Source organism: Triturus cristatus, chromosome 2_2 (assembly GCF_964204655.1).
Source record: "Triturus cristatus chromosome 2_2, aTriCri1.1, whole genome shotgun sequence".
Taxonomy (NCBI): Eukaryota; Metazoa; Chordata; class Amphibia; order Caudata; family Salamandridae; genus Triturus; species Triturus cristatus.
This window is the reverse complement of record NC_140582.1, coordinates 860490157-860514065: the sequence shown is the minus strand read 5'-3', so window position 1 is coordinate 860514065 and position 23909 is coordinate 860490157. Positions and strand designations below refer to the sequence as shown.

At 46.5% G+C, this 23909-nt stretch overlaps 1 protein-coding gene across 17 annotated transcripts in view; it reads left to right on the top strand.

Annotated features, from left to right (window-relative positions):
• The window catches only part of KLHL5 (kelch like family member 5), a 592018-nt gene that overhangs the window by 444897 nt on the left and 123212 nt on the right, over positions 1-23909 (top strand). For all 17 annotated transcript variants that reach the window (XM_085642266.1, XM_085642267.1, XM_085642263.1 and 14 more), the window contains one exon: positions 12689-12851. In XM_085642266.1, coding sequence (XP_085498392.1) covers positions 12689-12851 — 163 coding nt within the window. The remainder of the gene's footprint in view (positions 1-12688; positions 12852-23909) is intronic.

The following is a 23909-nucleotide window of genomic DNA, read 5'->3' as shown; positions in this document are numbered from 1 at the left end:
CTGAAAAAACCATAGGTTTCAGGGGCGTTATAGTTAGCTGGACTTTTCAGTCGTACAAAACCATTGAAATTCCCCCGTTATAGTTAGTTCAGCTAACTATAACTCGCGCGCCCGCAATGCACTGCTGATGACGTCACATATTACATCACTCATGACATGGTCAGTGACGTCACTCATGACCTCACTGATGACATCTCAAATGACTTCACTGATGACATCACTGATGACATCATCCAGTGAATGTGTGTTTTTCTGAAAATTACATATGTTTTATATATGTATATCTCAAGGTCGATGGAAGAATAAATGGTTATATAAGTGTCTAAATGGATGATTTGTTTTTAAATTGATTGTATAACTGACTGATTAAGTGTATCTTAATGAATACATGGCTTAGTGAGTAATGTTTAAATATGTAAATATCTGTATCAGTCTGTCACTTTATGTAGAAGTGGCTGCATGGGTTGGTGAGTAGCTACATGGGTGTCTATATAGGTTATTAGTTGGTTTTTTGAGTATCAGTATGAGTGTCTGTATGGTTCGGTGGGGGGTATTACGTAGTGCATAGGTGCATGAATGAGTGACTCACTGTTTGTATTTGTTGAAGACAGCATGTGTGCAGGACTGTATGGGTGGATGAGTGTGTGCATGGGTGTGTTAGTGAGTGAATGACTGTTTCAATAGTGTCTTTGAGTAACTACATATGTTTTAAACTAGTATATGTGACTATTGGTGTATATAAGTGAGTATATGTGAGAGTGAGAGATTGAAAGAGTTCCTGTATGAATAAGTATGTGTTTCTATAAGTGATTGTTTAAAATACTAAGTATGTGTAAGTTTCTGTAGAAGTAAGTGTGGTGGTGTGTGTATAACTGTATATGCAAGTAAAAGGATGTTTGATTCTTTATTAGCATGAGTGACTGGGTGTGAGTAACTCTATGGATGAGTGGTGTGTAACAGGATGTATAGGTGTATGAGTACTTATGATGAGTGAGTACATGTATGAGTGACTGTATAGGACTGTTGGTGAATGAGTGTATGTGGATCTTAGAATTACTGAATAGGTTGTTGTAACTGGTATTGGTATGTCCATTGTTTTGAAATTTGTAGTTTCTATTTTTGAATGTGTGTATAAAAGGTTATATTAGGGGGAGAGGATGTCTGCCACTCTATCACAAGGATGATGTCATCAGTGATGTCATCAGTGAAGCCATTTGAGATGTCATCAGTGATGTCATGAGTGATTTCACTGACCATGTCATGAGTGATGTAATATGTGTCGTCATAAGCAGTGCATTGCGGGCGCGCAAGTTATAGTTAGCTGAACTAACTATAACGGGGGAATTTCAATGGTTTTGTACGAGTGAAAAGTCCAGCTAACTAGAACGCCCCTGAAACCTATGGTTTTTTCAGTGAATTTCTAAGGTTTTTTAAATGCTAATTTCTAACTATGCCTACAGAGATAGGACATGTGAAGAAAGAAGAAAAAACGCACAGAAAGAAAAAAAAGAAATGCAGAAAGAAGCAACAGAAGTCCTCAAAGACAAAGAAAAGTGCAGGAAGAAGGATAACGTGCAGAAAGAACAAACAGAAGAGCAGAAAGAAGCCTTGTTGCAAAATCATCCTGTACCCTCAACTTTTTCAGTCGGATACTGGTGGTAACGGAGTCTGACTAACCAGTCCTAGAGCCAGTGCTATGTTAAAAGACACTCAGAATACAGTGAAAACACCTACATACACTAGGGAACACTATGCGTTGGGGTCCCCCTGTGATTAGCATGACCTCCTCTGTAAGCCCCTAGTATATAATAGGGCAGGGGATTAAAACTACCTCTTAAAACGCGCCACAGGGCGTGTTTGCACACGTCACCTCAGGCCCCGACCCGTCCCTTCCCCACTGTGTAAACACGCCCTGTGGCCGTTTTAAGTTGGGAGATTAAGTCCCCTTGAATCCTGAGGGTCCCTAGGGTCCAATTAGACCACTAGGTACCTCCAGTAAGCGCCACAGAGCTGCGTTGCAGAGAGGTGTAAAAAGTGGCACGGCCTGGACCACCTCTCTGCAACGCAGTTCAGTGGCGCTTACTGGAAGCACCTGGTGGGCTAGTTAGCCCCCAGGGGCCCTCAGAATTGAAGGGGAATTATTACCCAACTTAAAACGCGCCATAGGGTGTGTTTGCACACATCACCTCAGGCCCCGTCCCCTCCCTTCCCCACTGTGTAAACACACCCTGTGGTCGTTTTAAGTTGGAAGATTAAGTCCCCTTGAATCCTGAGGGTCCCTAGGGGCAAAATAGCCCACTAGGTACCTCCAGTAAGCGCTATTGCAGAGAGGTGTGAAAAGGGGCACGGCCTGCACCACCTCTCTGCAACGCAGAGCAGTGGCGCTTACTGGAAGCACCTGATGGGCTAGTTGGCCCCCAGGGTCCCTCAGGATTGAAAGGGAATTATTCCTAACTTAAAACGCGCTACAGGGCGTGTTTGCACACGTCGCCTCTGGCCCCGTCCCCTCCCTTCACCACTGTGTAAACGCGCCCTGTGGCCATTCTAAGTTGAGAGATTAAGACCCCTTGAATCCTAAGGGTCCCTAGGGACAAACTAGCCCACTAGGTACCTCCAGTAAGCGCCACAGAGCTGCGTTGCATAGAGGTGTAAAAAGGGGCGTGGCCTCAGAACACCGGTCTGCAACGCAGCTCCCTGGCGCATACTGAGATACCTGTTGGGCTAGTTGGCCCTCAGTGACCCTCAGTATTGAAGGGGAATTAATTCCCCAACTTACAACTTGCTAGGGGGCGCGTTTGCAGAGTGCTGCAAGGAGGGGGCGTGGTCTCCGACGCGATGCTGGTCTTTTATTTATTTTATTTTTTTAAGAAGGAGGGCTGTGTGGCCCCCCTTCTTTTTCTAATTTATTGGCCCTGGGAACCCCATCCCCCAGGGCCTGCACCCTAATTTTTTTGTTGACGAAAATTAATTTGGAAGGGGGCCGCGTGGCCCCCCTCCCAAGACCTTAATCGGCCTCGGGGACCCCAACCCCCGGGTCATGGCCTTTTTCTTTTTTTAATTCTTTAGGAGGGGGGCTGCATTGCCCCCCTCCTCAGGCCACTTATGGCCCCGGGGACCCCATCCCCAGGGGCCGGCCTATGTTTTTTATTATTTAAAAAAAAATATATATTTATAGAAACACCTAGGACATGCTGGACAAACCGTATGTACCTATCACCATGACGATTTGCGTGATATTCATTAAAAGGCGAGTATGCATACAATGAATCCACGTGGAATGTATTTACACCGCTAGTGAAGTCTGACGCCCTACCGTGCCTAATCCCGTCGCCCCCGCCGGTGGGTACACTCCAAGTAGACACCCTTGTCGCTTATTTATACAAACATGGGTAGCTATTGACGGGCACATTTAATACACACGCACACCAAGCCATTCAAAGGGGATTCGACAAAAATTCGACCAAACTATGCAAGAAACTCCCCTCACGGTTAATAAAACACACATTCACCGCCGAATGTGTAATACTTTTTATTTTACTCTCTGGAAAGGAGACAAACCTCACTTGAGAGTCACAGCGTGCTCCTGGCTGAGCCCAATGCTGTGTTACACCCACCAGTGCCCGCCGAGTTCCTCACACCTCTGTGTTGTATTCCACCAGCTAGTGCGTATGCTATGACACTCTCTAGCCCATGTGCACTGTAACACCACCCCGTGAATGCCATGCCACACTTGCCTTCGCACGGGTTATATTGCCCCATCTAACGTGTCTTCCTCGATGACTATGATATAACGCACAGCGCTATGCCATGCATATTACAATCTGGGATCCATATCTTTGTCACAGTGCATATGCAACGATACACTCCCCAGCACGTATTTTATATGACCACTTTAGAGACTAGTTAGGTTACACAACACTGCCCTGTGCATATTACACTCCAAGGTGTATAGCACGCGCTAGTGCCTGTGCTATCTCGCGCTCTCCAATGAATCTGTAATGGCGCACAATGTATTGCATTTTTTATTTCACGCCCCTGGTTCATCTTATGACACACTTTTTGGTGCATAGTTTATACCATATAATATATCTAGTTTTTATTTTCAATCGTGCTCTCAGGACTATGTTCTATATAACACTGCGTCCACCTACCCTTTTCACGGGCATTACATTTTGCGATGGGGGGGTGGAGGGTCAGGGGTGTTTCTGCCAAGTGAGCCCGGAGTCAGTCACAAACGTCCTCTTCTTCCTGAATAAAAGTGAGATTATGCTGCATACTTGTTCATATTTTAAGTAGTTCGCACAGACACACATTTTAAAAACAATAAAGTTCCTAATACCCACCTTCTCTGAACAGTTAGCTTGCTGCCCATCAACCTCCTCCCTATCCTCTGTTGTCTGAATCCATGGACTAGCCTCCTCCCTCCTGCCATGCATGGTCTGATGTGCTGCCACTGCCCTCCATTTAGCATGATGTACCTGTCCACTCCTCCTGCCCTCCATTGCCCAATTCTATGGCCCATCATTGACCTCCTGCTTAGCCTCTGTGCTTAGCTTGCTGCCCCTAGTCTCCTTCCCCCTGCCCTCCGATGTCTTTGTGCATGCCCCTGCTCCATCCTTTTTGCCCACCATGTTCCATGGACCTGACACTCCTATCTACTCTGAGTGTTCTGTTGAGCTGCCACTCCCCTCCCACCTGCCTAGCCTTGTCAGATGACTGTAACCTGTCCCTGCCACCTCCACCCTGCCTGTCCACATGCCATGCCCATATCCCCTTCCTCCTGTCCTCCATGGTCCATTTTACTGCCACACCCTTCTGCCCTCCCTGGTCTGTTGTGCTGCAACTCTCCTCCTGCCTGCCCTGCGCGGTCTGTTGTGAGGCCCCTTCCCCTGAACTCTCTTGTCTGTGCCGAGGTCCTGACCCTCCCATCTATCCTCCATGGTCCTTTGTGCATGCCCCTGCACCCTCCTTCTTGCCCATCAAAGCCATTGTGCTGCCACTAACCCTCCCGCTTGCCATGCATGGCCTTCTGTGCTGCCATGGCCCCTCCCACCTTCCCTGTGTGGTCCGCTAGCTGCCCCTGACCCCCTCCCACCTTCCCTCCATGGTCTGTGTGTATGCCATCATAGTCTCACTGTTGCTCCCCATGGTGTCTTGTTTCTAGTGCCCATCCTGCCTGACCTCCGTGGTCATCTTGCTGCTCCTGCCCTGCCCCCTTGCCCCCAGCCATCTGTTTCCATGTGCAGACCCCTATTCCCTCCCTCCTGGCTTGTCTGTTCCATTGTAATGCCCCTGATCCGTCCCTCCTGCCCTTTATGGTCTGTTATGCTGCAGCTTTCTCTCCTGTCTGTCCATTATGGTCAGCTAGCTACCATTGCCTCGTTCCCCTCTGTTCTCTGTTGTCCATGTGCATGGTCCTGTCCCCTCCCTAGTGCTTTCTATGGATTGTTGTGCTGCACTCCCGTCCCGCATGCACTGTGTGGTGTATTGTGCTGCTGCAAACCCTGATGCCTGCCCTGTAGGGTCAGTTTGGTGCACCTCTCCATGTCCCTCCTGTCCTCTGTTATCCGAGTCCATGTTCCTACCCCAATTCCTCCTGCCTACCATGATCCAATGTACCATACTTGCGAACATTTTGAACTTGGTAAGAGGGAGATTTTGACAAAAAACTGGGGTATTGATTTTCCCCTTTGAGTTACATTGAAAAAGAGGAGATTGTAGACAGGAGACAGATCAAATAAAGCCCATTTGAGCTTAAAAACATTGGACGTTTCATGGCTGAAACGGGTCTGTTGGCATGTATGGTTGTACTACCACTGCCTCTTCCTTCTGCCCACAATGGTCTATTATATTGCCACAGCCTCTCTTGCCAGTCCTGTATTGTTGGTTTGTTGCCCCTGCCCCCCTTTCCACTGCCCCTATAGAGGGCAGTGGAAAGTTGTGCTGCCACTGCCCTTCCTGCCTGCCCAATGTGGTCAAATTGTTTCCTCTGCACTCTCCTACCTGCCTTCAATTTTCAGAGTCCGTGCCCCTGACCTGTGCCTCTCAACAGTATCCCAATGAACAACTAGATTGCTAACATTCTATATTTATTACAAAAGTGTGGAACGCCTGACGTCATCTTGATGTAATCAAAACTGTAACACCTAGAGCATTTCCTTTAGAAATTACATATATGAGAGGGTCTCATTTGCATCAAAATTATGGTTAGTGCTCTAAAAAACTAAAATGAGGACATATTTTCTGAGTTTTCAAATAGCGACAAAGAACTTTTAAATTATTTGTAATCTTTACGTTTTTTTATCCAGTTGACCACTTGATTAAATGTTGCACTTGGGGGAGAGGATGTGGTGTTACTTCCAGAACTGCAGACTTTGCAACTGGGGAACCAGGTTGGAGTTTCTGCTTCAGCTCAACATTCTGTGATTCTGGTCAAATCACTTAATCTCCTCATGTCTGCAACCAAAATTAATTTGATCTTGTGTGATGTAATCAATGTTCATGTAAAGCACTCCAATACCTGACAAGTCTGCACTATATAAAACTTCAAATACACAAAAAATAAGTGTTTTGCAGACTTCTGACATTGGGCTACATGTTGGCTACATCTGGGTGATATTTGGGCTGCATTTGGGCTCTTTTGTCTCTAGGTGCCATCTTGGGAGATTTATTTGTTATGAAGTTTCCTAATTTCCTAAATTTACTGCAGTCTCCTCAGTAGGAAATGTGTTCAGTTTTTTACTTTGATTCCATCAAGAAGGTATTCAGATATGTCACACATTTGCCATAAATTCTGAATGTTAGCACTCTAGTTGCTCATTAGATCACTGTAGTAAAGCTACTCCTCACCACAGAAGTCTGCTGCTGGTATTAAAAATGCATGTTTCAGTCTGCATATCAGAATGTTTTAATGAAATAGAAGAGGATTTGAGAAGTCACTCAAAATGTGCCCTAATTTTTCTTTCTTCAGCACTAATCATAATGTCTATGGCAAAATGAACCCCCTCATTGTGTTCCTTTTTAAATTAAATGTTTTAAGTGTTAGCAGTTTATTCCAATCAAGAAGGCTTCAGGAGTGCCATACTTTTGTCATAAGTAAGACAGTAAGCGCTCTAGTTGTTCTTAAGAACACTCTGGGACATTCTGTCATTGGGCAATACTTTGGCTACATCTGGGTGATATTTGGGCTACATTTGGGCTCTTTTGTCTCTGGTGGCCATCTTGGGAGATTTATTTGTTATGAAGTTTCCTAATTTCCTCATTTACTGCAGTCTCCTCAGTAGGAAATACTTTCAGTTTTTTACTTGGATTCCATCAAGAAGGCATTCAGATGTGTCACACATTTGCCATAAACTCAGAATATTAGCACTCTAGTTGCTCATTAGATCACTGTAGTAAAGCTTCTGCTCACCAGGGAAGTCTGCTGCTGGTATTGAAAGTGAATGTGCCAGTATGAATGTATGAATTTTTTTATGAAATAGAAGAGGATTTGAGAAGCCACTCAAAATGTGCCCTAATTTTTCTTTCTGCAGCACTAATCATACTTTCTATGGCAAAATGAACCCCCTCATTTTGTTCCTTTTTAAATTAGATGTTTTAAGAGTTATCACTTTATTCCAATCAAGATGGCTTCAGGTGTGCAATACATTTGTCATAAGTAGGACTGTTAGCGCTCTAGTTGTTCTTTAGAAGGAATCAACTGACAGTCTCTGCCCTTGTTGGATGTGCATGTTTTACTGAGAATGTCAGACTTCATTCTCACATGACTGAGAAAGATAATGTGAATTTACAGAAAATATGCTCTCAGTTTAGCTTATAGATCACCTTCCAAACCTCTGTGGGAAAAGCATGAGAAAATAGTTTTCTCTCAAACATGATTCATGACATCACAGCAGAAGGCTTTTTCACATGGTAAAATCACCTTAGAACACACCACAAGTCCTAAAATGAGTATGGTACCATCAACAAATGATTTATAATGTAACTAAACTCTTAAAACCTTCTATTAACTGCAATGCTTTTTAATGAGGTGCTATCATGTATATTGGTCCCAAGATGGCTGCCAACACTTCTTGGATGAAGTACTGACAGCCAATCAGATGTCACGATGAGATGTGTGGTTAGGCTTCACCCAGATATATCTATCTTTTTAACTCTAATTTTCTCAGGAACTACTGAACAGATTTACACCATTTAAGCAAAAGGCACAAGTCTGAACTGAGGACAAACTCTTTGCCAAATTTGGTGTACTTCCGTTCAGCAGCTCGGGCTGTAGCTGTGTCAACCGGTCCTATGGGAAAATGCATGGGGAAAATGCATGGGGAAATGCGTTTTGGGACCCCCCTTTTTTCTCGGCCCCCGCTTGACGAATGCGCCAACGTTATTCCAAATAGAAGGTTGCGGAGTTCCTATGGAAAATAGGTCCTAATTACAACTACCTACTGGCGACTGCCAGTAGGTAATACTATATATATATATATATATATATATATATATATATATATGTATATATATATATATTCATTTTACTGTAATTGCTTTCAGTTCCTTGTAATCAATGCAGGAACCTTGTTCTTCATTAGTGTTGAGGACAAAAGATACCGCAGCTCCTGCAGGCAATGTGGACATGCAAATAAATCCCTTTGAGGTATCTTTTTAATTCAGTTTTTGCTTATTCTGAGTCGGTTCATATATCCATCCACAAGCAATGGTGGAACCAGGATGGAGAGTGTAACAGTTGTAAATACGACACAGCGGTAATTAAACTGCTCCTTTATCTTCAAATACATAATTATTTTTTGATAACACTGGGGATATTACTAAAGTTCTTTACCAAAATTCCTTGGGGGGGGGAAACAGAAGTCTCTACAGTTTTGAAGGGGAGAAAATCTTCACAGCAAATCAGTCAGTCTCTGAATTATGTAGTTGAAGCCAAGGATTTTTAGTATGATTGAAAATGTTGTGACATCTATTAAATCGAAATAAAAGAATTCTAGATGGCCATAAACCCCAAAAAGAAAGAAATTTGAATATTTTCATGGGTAACATCACCAGAGGGCAGAGATTGACCATCTACGCCACATATGTGTTTTCAAGTTACTTTTCTTGATCAACGGTATGTGACACTTTTGAGCGAACATGATGTCCATAAATATTTCTGAGTTCCCTGAGTTTCATAAATTCAAATGTTTCCGTAGGGACCAGCAAAGTTTTGTAACATACACGTGTGCTTTGTTGTCAGCAGATCTAACTAGCTTCACGGTCACTTGGAACTTGCCTGCTTTCTACGGCCTAGTGCAGTTGTTTCCCAATTGCAGGCAACTTCAAAGAAAATGTCCTGATAGTCTGCAGTACAGACAAAGGTTTTCTCTTGATCTTCTCTCTCTGTCTCCTCCCTCTCCCTATCTGGATGACAGTTTAGGGCAAAATTTACCAATTTGCATTGGCTCTCCTAATGGGTTAGGTGAAGATTAACTTCAGCAACGATAGGAGGCAAATATTCCAGGCACCACTGAACTTGACTCTCCTCTGATCTTCGAAACGGAGTCCTTGCTATCTCATATTGGATCATGGTACGAGTGGCCTGGAAGTGAACGGCTGCCATCTTAGATTTGGTTGCAACACTGACACTACAACCGCGCTTGCCACCATGCCATCCTTGGTCTCCATAGATACCACTCCCTTACCATGCTTCAAGGAAACCTAACTTTTCTCCATCTCGCTGTCTGTCTCGTCTGACATGTCCTACACAGGAATGTGAAAGGTCTCCAATGGTAGTGGCAGCTGTATGTGCAGGTACATACTGCTGGCTGCTTTGGCTCACATCTCTACCTGCCTATACTTCAACTGGTTAAGTAGTTTCTGCCCATGGCTCTGGTTGAACCAAAGGCACCACAGCCTTCTTTGACAACTGACTGTCTCTCCATCACGCATCTCTGCTGGCAGTGCTCAGGCCACTCCCATTGGATTGCACCAAACAAGGACCACTAAGCTAATCACCACACGCCTCCTTTACACCATTCACAATAATGTCTGCGGCAGTCTGAAATCTGTGGGAGGAAAGGCTAGAAGCAGCCGTCAGTTAGCCAAACAGAAGTTCACACTGTAAGATCCATGGGGCATCGGATCAACAACTCTAGCTGACAAGGAGATCTTTGGTCCGAATGAAGTGGCAGAAATATCTGGCCTGAGCTGGAGCCCGATTGCAGCAAATTTGGGTCCAGCTACCTACACCCTTTCTTGTAGTTTTTACTTTAGCACTGCTCTCATTTTGCTTTCAGTTTTTTGTCAAGCTCGATTTGCTGGGCTGTTTACATTTACTTTTTGTTCATCCAACCTTTCTGTGATGTTGGGAGTTTAAATGGATAAAATCAACTTGCAAAATGTTATATTCTTCAATGGAAAATTACAAAAAAAAATGTATCTTGTACATTGGATCTATAGACGTGAGAATATACAGAGAAATATTATGTAAACGGATTTCAGCTCTGTTAGCCATTTCAAGTGACCATCACAAATATGCTCTTTTCCTATTATAATCTCTTCATCTTTACAAACAGTTGATTAAATATTTTCATCTGAATTCATATAACCTTAGATTTCTCTCCAAACTAGATCTTCCATAGTAGTATAAATGAGAGACTCAGGACTAGGATTCTGCAGTTTCTAAGACATCAGATCGATTTACATCCTGCTCATATTACTGCTATTGTGGAATCTTACCTATAAAAGGAATGCAGGGTTGTAGCCAGGTTTGCAGAGTGGTGAGGCTTGAATCTGTGCACTCTGCCCTTCACATATACTAATCTTTAGCCATCGTGCTGCCCATGGTTGTGGACGACACTGACAGGGACCGATGAGGGCAGCCTTTGCCCAGTATAGAGATGGAGCTGTGAAAATGCAGCTTGGAGGAGATTGGAGCAGTGCCGGTCCTGCCTCAAACTGAATGAGACAAGATGGAGGCCTAAAACAGCATTCCAAACCATAGGGAAGCTCAGCTAGGTTCTTCTCATCCAGAGTTGCTTTACATACCTCAGGCTGTGCAGGGGACAAGGTCTTACAGTTGACAGACGGAAATATATTGAAGCACTGAATGTCAGACCCCACCTCTCAGAGTTCCTTCTGTGTAGGCCACGATCCCCAACCAGTGGCAGTGGGCACCTTTGAGGGCAGTTTAGCGAATAGTAGCTGGACTGAGATGGCTTGGACAACACACTGACACTCTAGGCCTCGGACCTTGGACCTCCACCCTGAATGTGCGGTAGGCTTGATGGGAAAGAGGTAGGCACCCATAGCACACAGCCACAGAAAACGGGGCCCATTAAGAAAAACAAACCACAACTGCTTGTCCCGTGGAGGCCTGTGGAGCTGGGAGAAAGAACTTGCTCACAACCACCCAGACAGAGCATCAGCGCGAGCTCCATGTAATGGTCCAAAACGTGTACCACAATGTGATAAAGGCCAGGCACCCACAAGTCCATTTCATCTAAACATCTTCCTACTGCTTCAACGATAAGTGCACTGCTGACAAATCGGCTCTCAAGATCATTGTAACTACATGCAACCATCGGCCCCCATGAGGCCTTGGCTCTGACTAGTAAGAAATCGGCTAAACAAGAAAAAACCTGGGATTGTCTGGTCAGACCCTCCCTCCCAGGTTTATGGTAAGCAGATAAGGCCTCTACGAAAAATAAGCAAGACCAGTCCTCTATAGACCTCTTGGACAGATCTATACCACCCATGACAATGGCAAGCAAGCATGAAACAATGGAAAAGCTGCAGGCTGAAAATGATGACTTACACCACGAGTGTAGCTCAGATGGCCATCCGGTCACAAGACAATACTTGGAAGACCTCTTTCTGGAATTAGGAGAAGACTTTGCTACCAAACGGGACAACCATAATTTGAAATTACAGTTGGCCTAGGGAAAAGTCGACGGTTAGGGCAAACAAAAATTGTCGTTGAGGAATCCAATGACGGTCTATAGGAAGAACTGGAATTTGCTGAAGGCAAAATGCTTACACTCCAGGAACAAAATATCCTCCTACAAGAAAACTATGTAGACATAGAGAATAGGTCAAGGAGAAGTAATCCGAGAATACAGGTGTTTCTTGTGCTTTTGAAGGCGTGGACATCGAAGACTTTACACATACTCGTGCTCTGTTTTGGAAAACCGAGATGGCCCAATTAAGCTGGATCGCGCCCCTAGAAAGGCAAACTTCACATCTCAAGCAGATCACCCACCTAACATGACAAGGCTTTATCACTATCCATTGAAGGAAAAGGTCATGGCAGCAGCGATAATCCAATATAGATGCTCTTTTGAAGGCCATCAGTTCCCAGGAGTTTACTCAGGGCTTATAGAGAGTGCTGAAGGCATTGCCAATTGGGGGAACAATTGTACAGTTTTGGGAAGAGATCTGGCACTGGGGACCTGGTTAGCAGCAACCCAGTGCACTTCCAGTGAAAGTCACATCAATGACCAGAAGAAAAGTGGAGGTGACCATGTCAAAAAGGGGCACTTTCCTACATAACCCTCTCTTGAATTACTGAAATTGATTAAATGTTTTTAATTTTCCTTACATCACTGTTCGCTGTATCACTTTGCTGCCATCACCAGATCAAGTGGTATAAAGACTAGAATTCACCTGTTGTCATATTAAAATATATATATATTATTTTTTTAAGGGGTCGCTGTTTTGGAAGGCCCTATGTATGCTGTTGGTGGGCACGATGGATGGAGCTATCTGAACACAGTAGAGAGATGGGATCCGCAGGCCCGTCAGTGGAATTTTGTTGCAAGCATGTCAACTCCACGGAGTACAGTTGGTGTGGCTGTACTGAATGGAAAGTAAGCATACAAATCTTTTTCTTAAATTACAATGTCGGTAATTACCCAGGGATCTCTGTACCTTTGAACATAAAATCTAGTCCTATTACAAAGCACTATTAGATGGGAAGACTGAAAAGTCATATTCATATATGGTGAAAGTAAGAAAAAATTAAAAGGGACTACTATATTGACAGGTCTTCATATGGAGAAAGTTAAGTGGTAGCGTGCAAATGTTTCTCTGGATTCAGCTTACTGGTTTTCTTCTCGGTCTTTGACACTCCTACTAGCTATTGGCTGTTGTTAGAGCATTGATTTATGTAGCTTAAACTTGCATACAAAATATCCTGATAATTGTTTGGTTTTACATATATTAAATGTTTTTGCATTTGTATAGCACACTCCACAAACCAAATTGCCTACTGTGAATTTATGAATTACAGTGGAAGGTTAGGAAAGATGCTGAGCCTTCTCGCTAGTACAGGTTTCCGCAGTCAGCATTCAGCTTCCTGAGTAATCGTACTACCTACAAGGTTCTAGACATTTTACCTGTGTGTGTGAAGATATAAATGATCCATTAAGTTGATGCAAACTTTTTAACATCCAACATATTACTTCGCTATTATTGTACACTGCTGTTTTCGCACATGCTGGACCCATACCAACATCCAATGTGCCATAGGTGTCAACATCGAATGATGGATTTTATACATGTAGCCTGGAAATGTCCAGAGATACAGGCATATTGGAGTAGCTGTTTCTCAACCTTGACAATGATGTTAGATGTGGATAGCTCAGCAACTCTGCTGATTGCCCTTCTGGCCTGTGTGCAAGATATGCCAAAGACAGTCAGAAGATTTGCTGCTGTTTCATTACTCCAAGCTAAATGAAGAGCAACTGTTAAAAGTGGGGGTTACTAGTGGACAATTGCTTTCGCCCTGTCCAAGTAGGGACCCTTATTCTAGTCAGGGCAAGGAGATTACACAGCTAAAATAACCCCTGCTCACTCCCTTAATAGCTAGGCCCGAGCTATCAGGCTTATGTCAGAGGCAATGTGTAAAGCATTTGTACATAAACACACAGTAAGACAGTGAAAACCCTACAAATTGACACCACACTAGTTTAGAAAAATAACATTGATTTGAATAAAACAAAAATCCAACATACACAACCAAAGATATCACTTTAAAAGGGTTCAAACAGTTCAGTCCATAGGAAACTACAGATGTCGCTTTTTAGTACAAAGTACCTGGGATGCATCAAAATCAAAGATGAAAACGTGCAGGGGAGATGAGATGCCGGAAAACAAAGCGATGCGTTGATTCCTTCCTCCCAGGGGAGGTGATGTATTGATTCCTTACTGCGAGGGGAGGTGATGTATCGATTCCTTGCTGTGGTGCAGAGAAAGTGATGCGTCGATTTCTTGCTGTCAGAGGAGGCGCGGCATCGATTCCTTGTGGGCAGGGGGGAGGTGATGCGTCAATTCCTTACTGTGAGGGAAGGTGATGTGTCGAGCTTTAGACATGTGGCCTCTGTTCCTTACTGCTAGGCAACATCGATGGAGAACTTGGCGCAAAGGTGCGTTGCGTGGAAAACCAAGATGCGCTAGGGTCAATGCAGCAGCAGCGAAATAGACACTGCGTCGATTTTCCCAGCCGCCAGCAGGTAATGCGTTAATTTCTTCAGCTGCATATCGTGGCCTGTATCGGAGTCAGAGCGGGCGTCTCGGAGTTCGGAGACACGGTGCACTGGACTCGGGCTACGTTATCTTTTGCACACCCGGCAGGAGCTGGGTCGTTTCTTCGGCCACACTGTGTCGATGCTTTGCTTTTTTACCTGCATGGCAGTGCTGCGTCAGGAAAAATAGGTGCTGAAGGGCGATGCATAGATTTTCTTCTCTTCTTTGCAGCAAAGCCACCTCCAAGGGCATAGAACTAGAATTGGCACCACTTGACAGATCAGAACCTTGGCAAGCAGGATACACGAAAACAGAGTCCAGTCCTTTCACTGCCCGCAGTACAACACAGCAACAAGCAGAGTGGCAGTTCCCTTCCTACAGCTTCTCCAGCTCTTCTTCCTGGCAGACTCTCCTCTTAGTCCAGAAGTGTTCCAAAAATGTGGGGTCATATCTCCAGTAATCATACCAGTTTCTGCCTTTGAATTAGGCAGACTTCAAAGGATAGTCTTTGTAGTGCACAAGGCCCTGCCTAGCCCTGGCCTGGCTCCTGACACACTACATTGGGGGGGGAGAGAAGGCTTTGTGTTAGGTCAGGCACAGCCCTATTCAGGTGTCGGTGACCTCTCCTCCCATCACTCTAGTTCAGGAAGGCCCATCAGCCTGGTGATGGGCCGTTCAGGATAATCAGGGCACACCTTAGCTCCCTTTGTGTGACTGTCTAGAATGAATGCACAAACAGCCTGTCAGTCTAAACCAGACGTGGATTCCACAGGCAGGCAGTGACACAGAATGGCAAAGTAAGAAAATGCACCCTTTCTAAAGGTCTATAACAAAAACAATGGTCCCTTACAAAAGTGATAATCAGTGAAACATAGAAATACAATGAAAACTACGTTTGTCCTCTCCAAATGAAGAAATAGGTCATTTATTCAACCGAACAATAATTCAAAACCATAAAATCAAAACAAATAAGTGGCAGAAACATGAGATTTCCAGACCTTGGGCATTATATGTTTGAGTGACTGAAAAATAAATGCACAATCAGTAAGTCACAATTGCAAAGTATCTTTGCTCATAAAGAATATAAATTAAACAATGAAAGTCAAGACACTAAAGTCGACAACGTTTTGATCCCAACTAAGGTCGGGGGATCATCATCAGTACACAATTTATGCCTGAGAAGTTGCCTGTTAGTAAAACTCAGTTGAAATTGGAGTGCCATATAGAAAAACACAGTGAGAAGGCAGAAGGGTTGGTAAAATGATGACATGCTGATAATTACCCAGATTGATATCTGGACACAATTGCAACGATGTCCGCGCTGGAAAGCGTCCTCGTGTGACAGGATTCCTGTCCGCCCACCACTGTTTGCGGTCACCATGGTCTGTGTCCCGGGAGAGTGTGAATTGTATTAATGAAGCATGTGCATGACGCACCCAATACAGCTGTCAGACGCGCTATGGCAGAATTGGAAAATGCTTTGCCATTGTCCCTAGCAGAATAATGTCTAAGATCCTGACCAGGCCCCACTTTGATCTGGCCTTCTGCTATCTTGGGTATTAACCTCATAAGTCTAGAGAACCATAGAGAGGGTGCCGGCATTAGGAGTAGGCTGTGGTTGTTGTTCCTGCATCTTTCCGTTGCCCAAGAAGGACGGAGGCCATTGTCCTATCCTAGACCTGCGCCCTCTCAATTTCTTCCTGAAATTCAAAATGCTCACGCTCTCTCAAGTCCTGTCTGCCCTGGACCTGGGAGACTGGATGGTATCATTGGACTAGCAGGATGCATACCTCCACATTCCCATCCTGCCTGTCCACAGACGTTACCTGTGGTTCATGGTGGATGTCGAGCACTTTCAATTTGCAGTGCTCCCTGTTGGCCTTACCAGCCCTGTTCAGGTGTTTACTAAGGTAATGGCGGTGGTTGCAGCTCATCTGTGGAGATCGGGGTGTCAGCCTTCACTATCCCGACAATTGTCTATTGTAGGCAGGCTCGCCCCAGGCAGATGTCTCCCACCTCCAGACTATGGTGGATCTCCTGCACTTGCTGTCCTTCATTATCAACATGCCAAAGCCTCCCCTAATTCCTTCTCAGATGCTCCCTTTCATCAGAGCTGTTTTGGACACACAACATCTTATGGCTTTTCCTTCCAGCAGCGAGTCCAGGATATTCAGGCTACGATACTGGTGTTTCAGACTCTAGCCTGGATTTAGTTGAGACTAACTCTGAGGCTGCTGGGCCTCAGGGCCTCCTACATCATGCTTGTAATGCATGCCCACTGGTATATGCGGGCTCTGTAGTGGGACCTGAAGTCCCAATAGGTGCAGCATCAGGGGAATCGCTACGATTTGGTCCAGATCTCGGAAGGCACTGCAAAAGATCTGCTGTGGTGGCTGACGAGCCGCGATCAGGTCAGTGGAAGACCTCTCTCCCTTCCCCAACCGGTCTGTGGTGGTCATCTGTGAGAGGTGGAGATCAGAGGACTCTGGTCTCCAGCAGAATTAGGACTCCACATAAACCTGTGTGAGCTCTGTTTGGTCTGGATGGCACTGATAGCCTTTCTACCCTCTATTAAGGGACGGCTAGTGCAGATGTTCATGGATAACACCACCGCCATGTAGTACTGCAACAAACAGGGCAGGGTGGGGTCGTGGATCCTTTCTCAAGAAGCTCTACTCCTCTGGACATGTCTGGAATGTCACAACATTTTCCTGGCGCTTCAACATCTGGCAAGCTCTCTGAATACCAGAGCGGACAAACTTAGCTGTCGATGCCTTGCTGATCGCGAATGATGTCTCCACCCGGAGGTGGTGCAAGGTCTCTTCCAAGACTGGGTAGAGCCTTTGTTAGATCTGTTTGCCACCGCCTAGAACATGCAATGTCAGCTGTTCTGCACATTATAGTTTCCAAGGCGGCTCTTGCTCAGAGACGCTTTCCATCTCGAGTGGAGCTCAGCGCTCCTGTACACCTTTCTAACAATACCATTCCTGCCCAAAGTTCTCCAGAAGATCAGGAATGACTGGGCTCAAAGTCATTCTTGTGACTCTGAATTGGGGATAGAGAGTCTGGTATCCTGAGCTTTTGAGCATGTCCATCAGTCCTCCAATCAGGTTGTCTCTTCTGGAGGTTCTTCTGTCGCAACATCAGGGGAGGGTTCTGTCAACGCTTGACAGAACCCTTGAGCAGCGACAGTTGACAGCTTTTGAATTTGCGCCTGAAATCTGTAATGTTATTTTGGCAGCCAGATGTCCCTCCACGAAGACGGTATACTCCTGCTGTTGGAGCAAGTTTGCGGCCTGGTGTGCAGAAAAACAGGTTAACCCCCCCCCCATCTGCTCCCCTTTCACAAGTTTATTCACATCCTGGCCATTCAGTAATTTGCTTTGAGAACCTTGAAAGGCTATCTTCCTGGCATTGCAGCATTTCTGCAGTTGCCAGATTAGCTATCCTCATTTAAGTCCACTACTTTACATAGATTTTTGAAAGGTCTCCAACATATGTTTCCCACGTTCCCCATTCATTATGCCTCAGTGGGACCTCTACCTGGTTCTTACTTACCTGATGTGCGCTTTCTTTGAGCCGCTATATAATTACCCATTAAGACAGCCTTTCTTGAAGCAAAAACATTAGCCAGGGGGTTTAGCGAGTTGCAAGCGCTATCAGTGCACCCTTCTTATGTTTCATTGTGCTGGGAGCAGCTGGTCCTTCAAACTTGAGCCTCCTTCTTACCAGTGACCCTGTTCCATGTAGGCCAGTCCATTACCCTGCCTACCTTTTACACTCCAACTCATTTCCCTAAACAAGAGGAGCGACTTCACCGCTGGACTCAAAAGGAGTGTTATCGTGCTACCTTTACCACACAAAAGAGTTCCAGGTACATGACCATCTCTTCATGGATAATGTCTGAGCCCAGAAAGGTAAGGCTGTGCAGAAATGGACCATCTCTCGATGGATCATGCTCTGTATCCAAATCTGTTACTCATTGGGCAAGAAGCAACCCCCTGAGAATTTGCCTGCTAATTCCACCAGAGCCAAATCTGTGACCTCTTCTTTAGCAGGCGGAGTCCCAGTCATCTGCCAGCAAGCAACTTGGGCGTCTCTGTACATGTTTACCAAACACTGCTGCCTGGACTGTTGGGTCCATAGTAATGGCATTTTTCCCGTTCGGTCCTGCAAGACTTTTTCGTATGAGATTTATTTGCAGACCCACCTCCGTGGAGGTATTGCTTGGGTATCTGTTCTAAGGTAAGGAATCTGTGGCTAGAAGTCCCTATCAGATGAACAAGTTACTAACCTTCTCTGGCAGAGACTCTGTCTAGCAATCAAGTACTTGTATAGGGCAGCTTATCATCCTAGAGGGTACCCAGGTGCTGCAGGTATCAGTCGAAAAGCCAGGGCTTGAGTCCCTTACTTAAGTGGGTCAGCAAGAGTGCGGTGCAGAGACGAAGGAGTGGGGGGGGCATTCCAGGCATTGGAGGTGAGATAAGAGAAGTGGTAGCGGCGTATACGTGGTATCTGCGTGAGGGCGAGATGTGTGGAGCGAAAATTCCTGGTAGATTGGTGGAAGTGCAGGCGGTGGTTCATGTAGACAGTTCCTTGGTCGTGGAGTGCTTTATAGGTTGGGTCAGAAGCTTAAAACAACATCTCTTCTCAACGGGGAGCCAGTGGAGGTCCTTCAGGTGCTGGGTGATGTGTGCCCCCTTGTGTAGGTTGGAGATCAGTCTGGCAGCTCCATCTGGATCATCTGTAGTCTTTGCATGAGTTCGGTGGGGGGCTCGCATAGAGTGCGTTGCTATAGTCTAGTCGGCTGGCAATGAGGGCCTGTTTCACCATTTTCCTGGTGCTGATGGGGAGCCACCTGAAGACTTTGCATGGCGTGTGGAAGCAGGCTGAGGAAATGACATTGACCTGAAGTTTCATGGAGAGGTCGCGGTCCAGGATGATACCGAGGTTAAGGATATGGTCTTACGGCACAGGGTGGGTCACCACCGGCCACCACGAGTCGTTCCAGAGGGTGGTGTGTCTGCCGAGAATCGGAACTTTGGTGTTGTCTGTGTTAAGCTTTAGGCAGTTGTCCTTCAAGGCTTTCTTTTTACAGTTGTGGAATTTGGTCTTCATCGAGGTAGGGTCTGCTGAGAGCGAGAGGACGAGCTGGGTATCTTCGGTGTAGGAGATGATGTTAATGTGCGATCTGACGATGTCTACGAGTGGTGTCATGCAGGTGTTGAAGAGGGTTGGACTGAGGGAGGAGCCTTTGGGTACACCTCAGATGGTGTGCTTGGATTGCGAGGTGAAAGGAGGGAGGTAGACCCTCCGGTTGCGTTCCGCGAGGAAGGATGACATCCATGTGAGTGAATCGTCTGTGATCCCAATTTGGCATAGTTGATTGATGAGTGTTAGGTGGGAGAAGGTGTTGAAAGCTGCGGAGAGGTCTAAGAAGATCAGGGCAGCTGATTCTCCTTCGTCGAGTAGGGTGTGGATGTCGTCTGTTGCGGCGATCAGGGCTGTCTTTGTGCTGTGATCGGCCTGGGTCGGTGGGTACTCCTGAGTGGATGGAGTTCATAAGGCTGGTTGTGTTCGGTGTACTGAGTTGTTCCCAGGTGGTGAGTGGGTGTCAATGGGTTGCTGAAGAGGTCGGAGGGTTGGGGATCAAAGTTTCTGTAGATGGTTGCGATCCTGTTCTGTAAGTCGTTGGTGAGGGCATTGCAGAGTGTCTGCGAGGAGGGGTTTGAGTTTTCGGTGGCTGACGATCATGTGAACTCTCTGACGATGGCGAAGAGTTCCTTGGTTTGGGTGGTGCAGTTCTCGATTCGGTGGGTCCGGGCTTCCTTTTTTGTGGCTTTGAGCTGACGGTGGTAGCCATTGAGGGCGGATTTGTAGGTGGCTCGGTCAGTGTGGTTTCTGCTGGTGGTTCTTTACCAACCCACCCATCCTACCCGCTCTGAGAACTGATTTTTTAGATTCAGGGCTTTCCCCTATTAGGGCCCTAGTTTCACACACCAGTGGTCCGTGCTCTTCTTTGCTCAGCCCTACTGGCATGGAAAGCCTAAAAAAGAAACTGATTTCAGCACGTTGGGGTGGCACTTATATAGGTTAGCGAGCTGCACTTTGCCGCACACAGCTCACAGAGACTTCAAGCTGCAGATTCCTTACCTTTGAATTTCCCCAGGCATCCAACAGAAGATTTTTTGTGAGCAGTACCCCTGTGCGCCGATAGGTGACATCGGTCAGCTCTGCATGGGGACATCTGCGTTGTCTGCGCAAGTGACGTCATTGCCACCTATATAGGTGCTACCTAAGCGCACTGACATCCATTCTTTTCTTTCCGTGCCAGCCAGCGCCGATCCGAGAGAAGAGCTACCCCTCTGTCAGTTTTTGACAGGATGTTTGCAAAATTTTTTCAACTTTATTTTAGGTTTTTTCCTTCTGGTGTGTCGAGGATGTCAATGAGGAAAACAGGTTTCAAACCCTGTGGCACCTGTCACCACGTCGTGTCCATAACAGACCCACACCTCATTTGTTTGTGGTACCTGAAGCGCGACCACGACTCCAAGTCGTACTCAGATTGCCAGGCCATTGCTCCAAAGACTTTGAGGGGGCAGTCCCTGAAGCTGCTTTCAACTCTGCTGCAGTGATGGTCTCTAGAAAGGTCCTGGGACCATTCTAGAAGTCCAAAGTCCTTTTTGTTTCACTTGAACTCATTGGGCAGTCAGGTAAGAGACACAAAAAATGCAAGAAGTTGAAGCACGTTTCGACTTCTCATCTGTTGGCCGACGTGACAAACTGAAAATCGGCCTTCGGAGGCAAGGTTCCTCGGAACCCGCTCCGACTCCGTGGCACCCTAGTTTTCCGAGAGCCAGAGCAACCCCCGGCCAAATTAAAGATTTTTATGAGGCTATACATCTCATATATGAGCGACCCAACCCGTCTTGGAGGGTGCCCCATCTGGTTTTGCACCGGTGGCTCCGGCCCCAGCTCCAATGGGCCCCTATGGATCTAGTCATTCCACTCCGACCTTACCAAGCGCTGGCCCTGATGTTCACAGCGCCACCTGCAGCGTTAACCCTATTATGATCTCCGAATCTGACACAGAGCTGCGTCAGCCAACGCTTATTCCGGACCCCTGTGCCCTAGGTCGGAGCCGGAGCACAATTCTGAAGCGCTAGGCCTTGGGTAGTAATGGGCAGGGTCGCTGGACTATTTACAATTATGATCAGGACCTGGACTGATCTGTGGAACTGGGTGTTGCCAGCGGATTGGATATGTCTCCAGATACCAGCATGCTTCCTCCCCCCTACCGTTGCTACGGAGGAGGGCGCTACATATGTAATAATATTATGGAGGGCGGCTGAGGTCCTCAACCTTCAGTTGCAGAGCAACATCTTGACGGAGGTGTTGCAACTGGCAATCTCCTCCCCTGAACCCCTTTCAACTAAGCCCTCACAGACATCCTTCTGGGGACCTGATCCAAACCCAGCACAGGATCTCCAGTGAATAGGATGATTGCACGCTGCCACTGCCTCGCTCCAGGGGAACCAAATTTCCTCACTCAACACCCTACTCCGGAGTGCTTGATGGTCCAAGCTTCCACTTCCCATGGCGCACTCCCTGCCGTTCCCTCGAACATGGAATCCAATAGGCTGGACAGCTTGGGTGAAGAAAATGTTTTCTTCCCTCCAGCTTTGCATTGTGGTCAGTGAACACTGCGTGCTTATTGGGCCGTTACTCCCACACGCTGTGGGAACCGGTTGCGCAAGTGCTGCCACAGGTCCCGGAGGAGGCCCGGGTTATTCTTTCCCAAGCAGTTACAGACAGGAGATGCGCAGCAAAGTTCACTATACTCTGTGGATTGGACACGACGGACTCACTGGGCAGAGTGGTTTCATCAACAGTGGCCCTCAGATTCCATTCCAGGCAGAGAACGTCTAGCTCTTCAGGGGATATCCAGACTTCCCTAATGGACATGCCTTGCGATGGCACTCATCTCTTTGGAGACGAGGCAGACTCTGTGCTGGAACACTTTAAGGACTCGTGGTTACAGCCAAGTCCTGGGCCTCCCAGCTGCCCCATTTCATCCCCAGTCTACCTTTCGCTCCTTTCATGGCCACGGGAGAGACTTACAACCACGGCCATTCTATTCCAGCCACTGAATCGCGCAAGCTTCCCAGCCTTTGTGTGGACGAGGGTGCGGTCGGGTAGCCAGTGGTCTGATCTAACCCTCCCTCCCCCAGAGGTTGCAGCCTCCAAACCTTCCTAATCTTTCCCTTTTAGATCATGGGTGCCCAGTTGGTGGCAGGATCTGCCATCACCTCCACCACTGGCAGTCCCTAACACAGAACAGGTGGGTTTTGCCGATCATCCGAAGGGGTTACTCCCTTCCCTTCGAGGCTACCCCTTCTTCTATGCCAACATCTTTTAACCAGTTGACAAAGGATCACTTGTCCCTGCTCTGCGAAGAAGTCATGGCTCTCTTGGTCAAGGAAGCCATAGAGAAGGTTCTGGTGCCAGAAGTAGACTGTGGTTGCTATTTCCACAACTTTCTTGTTCCCAAAAAGGAAAAGGGTCTTCATCCTATCTTACTTCTCAGAGCCCTCAACTACTTCCTGAAAAAGGAGAAGTTCAAGATGCTCACATTGGCTCAGGTCTTGTCTGCCCTGGACCAGGAGACCAGATGGCAGCATTGGACTTGCAGGATGCCTATGTTTACATCCCATCCTGCCTGCCCATCGGTGCTTCCGATGGTTTATTATAGGCCAGGAGCATTTTCAGTTCACCGGGCTCCCTTTTGGCCTCGCCAGCACCCATCTGTATTCACCAAAGTGATGGCGGTGGTCGCAGCTCATCTACACAGATCAGGGTGCCAGTCTTCCCCTACCTCGACGACTGGCTGCTGAAGGCAGGCTCGCCACAGACTATCCTCTCCCACCTCCAGACTATGGCGAACCTCCTGCACTCGCATGGGTTCACTGTCAGCATGGTGAAATCACACCTGACTCCCTATCAGACACCCCCTTTCATCTGAGCTGTTCTGGACACTGCAGTTTCGGGCTTATCCTCCCGAGCGTTGGGTCCAGGATAGTGATGATGATGGCATTTATAAAGTGCTGGAATCGCCCCAGGAGGGGTATCTCCGCGCTGTAGGAGAGGAGTATGCCAGGTCAGAGCAATCCGTTACAGAAAAGGTCTGTCTTTAGGACTTTTCTAAAGAGGAGGAGATTGGTGCACTTGCATAGCTCAACAAGTAGTGAGTTTCGGAGCAAGATGAGCAAAAGTTTTGCCCAGAGTTTTCTGTAGTGGATGACAACGAGCGGGCCTTTTCCCCCCTGAACGAGGAGATCTGCTAGGTAGATGGAGCTTAAGTTTTTCCACCAGATAGCTTGGGCCTCCTTTGTACTTTGTGG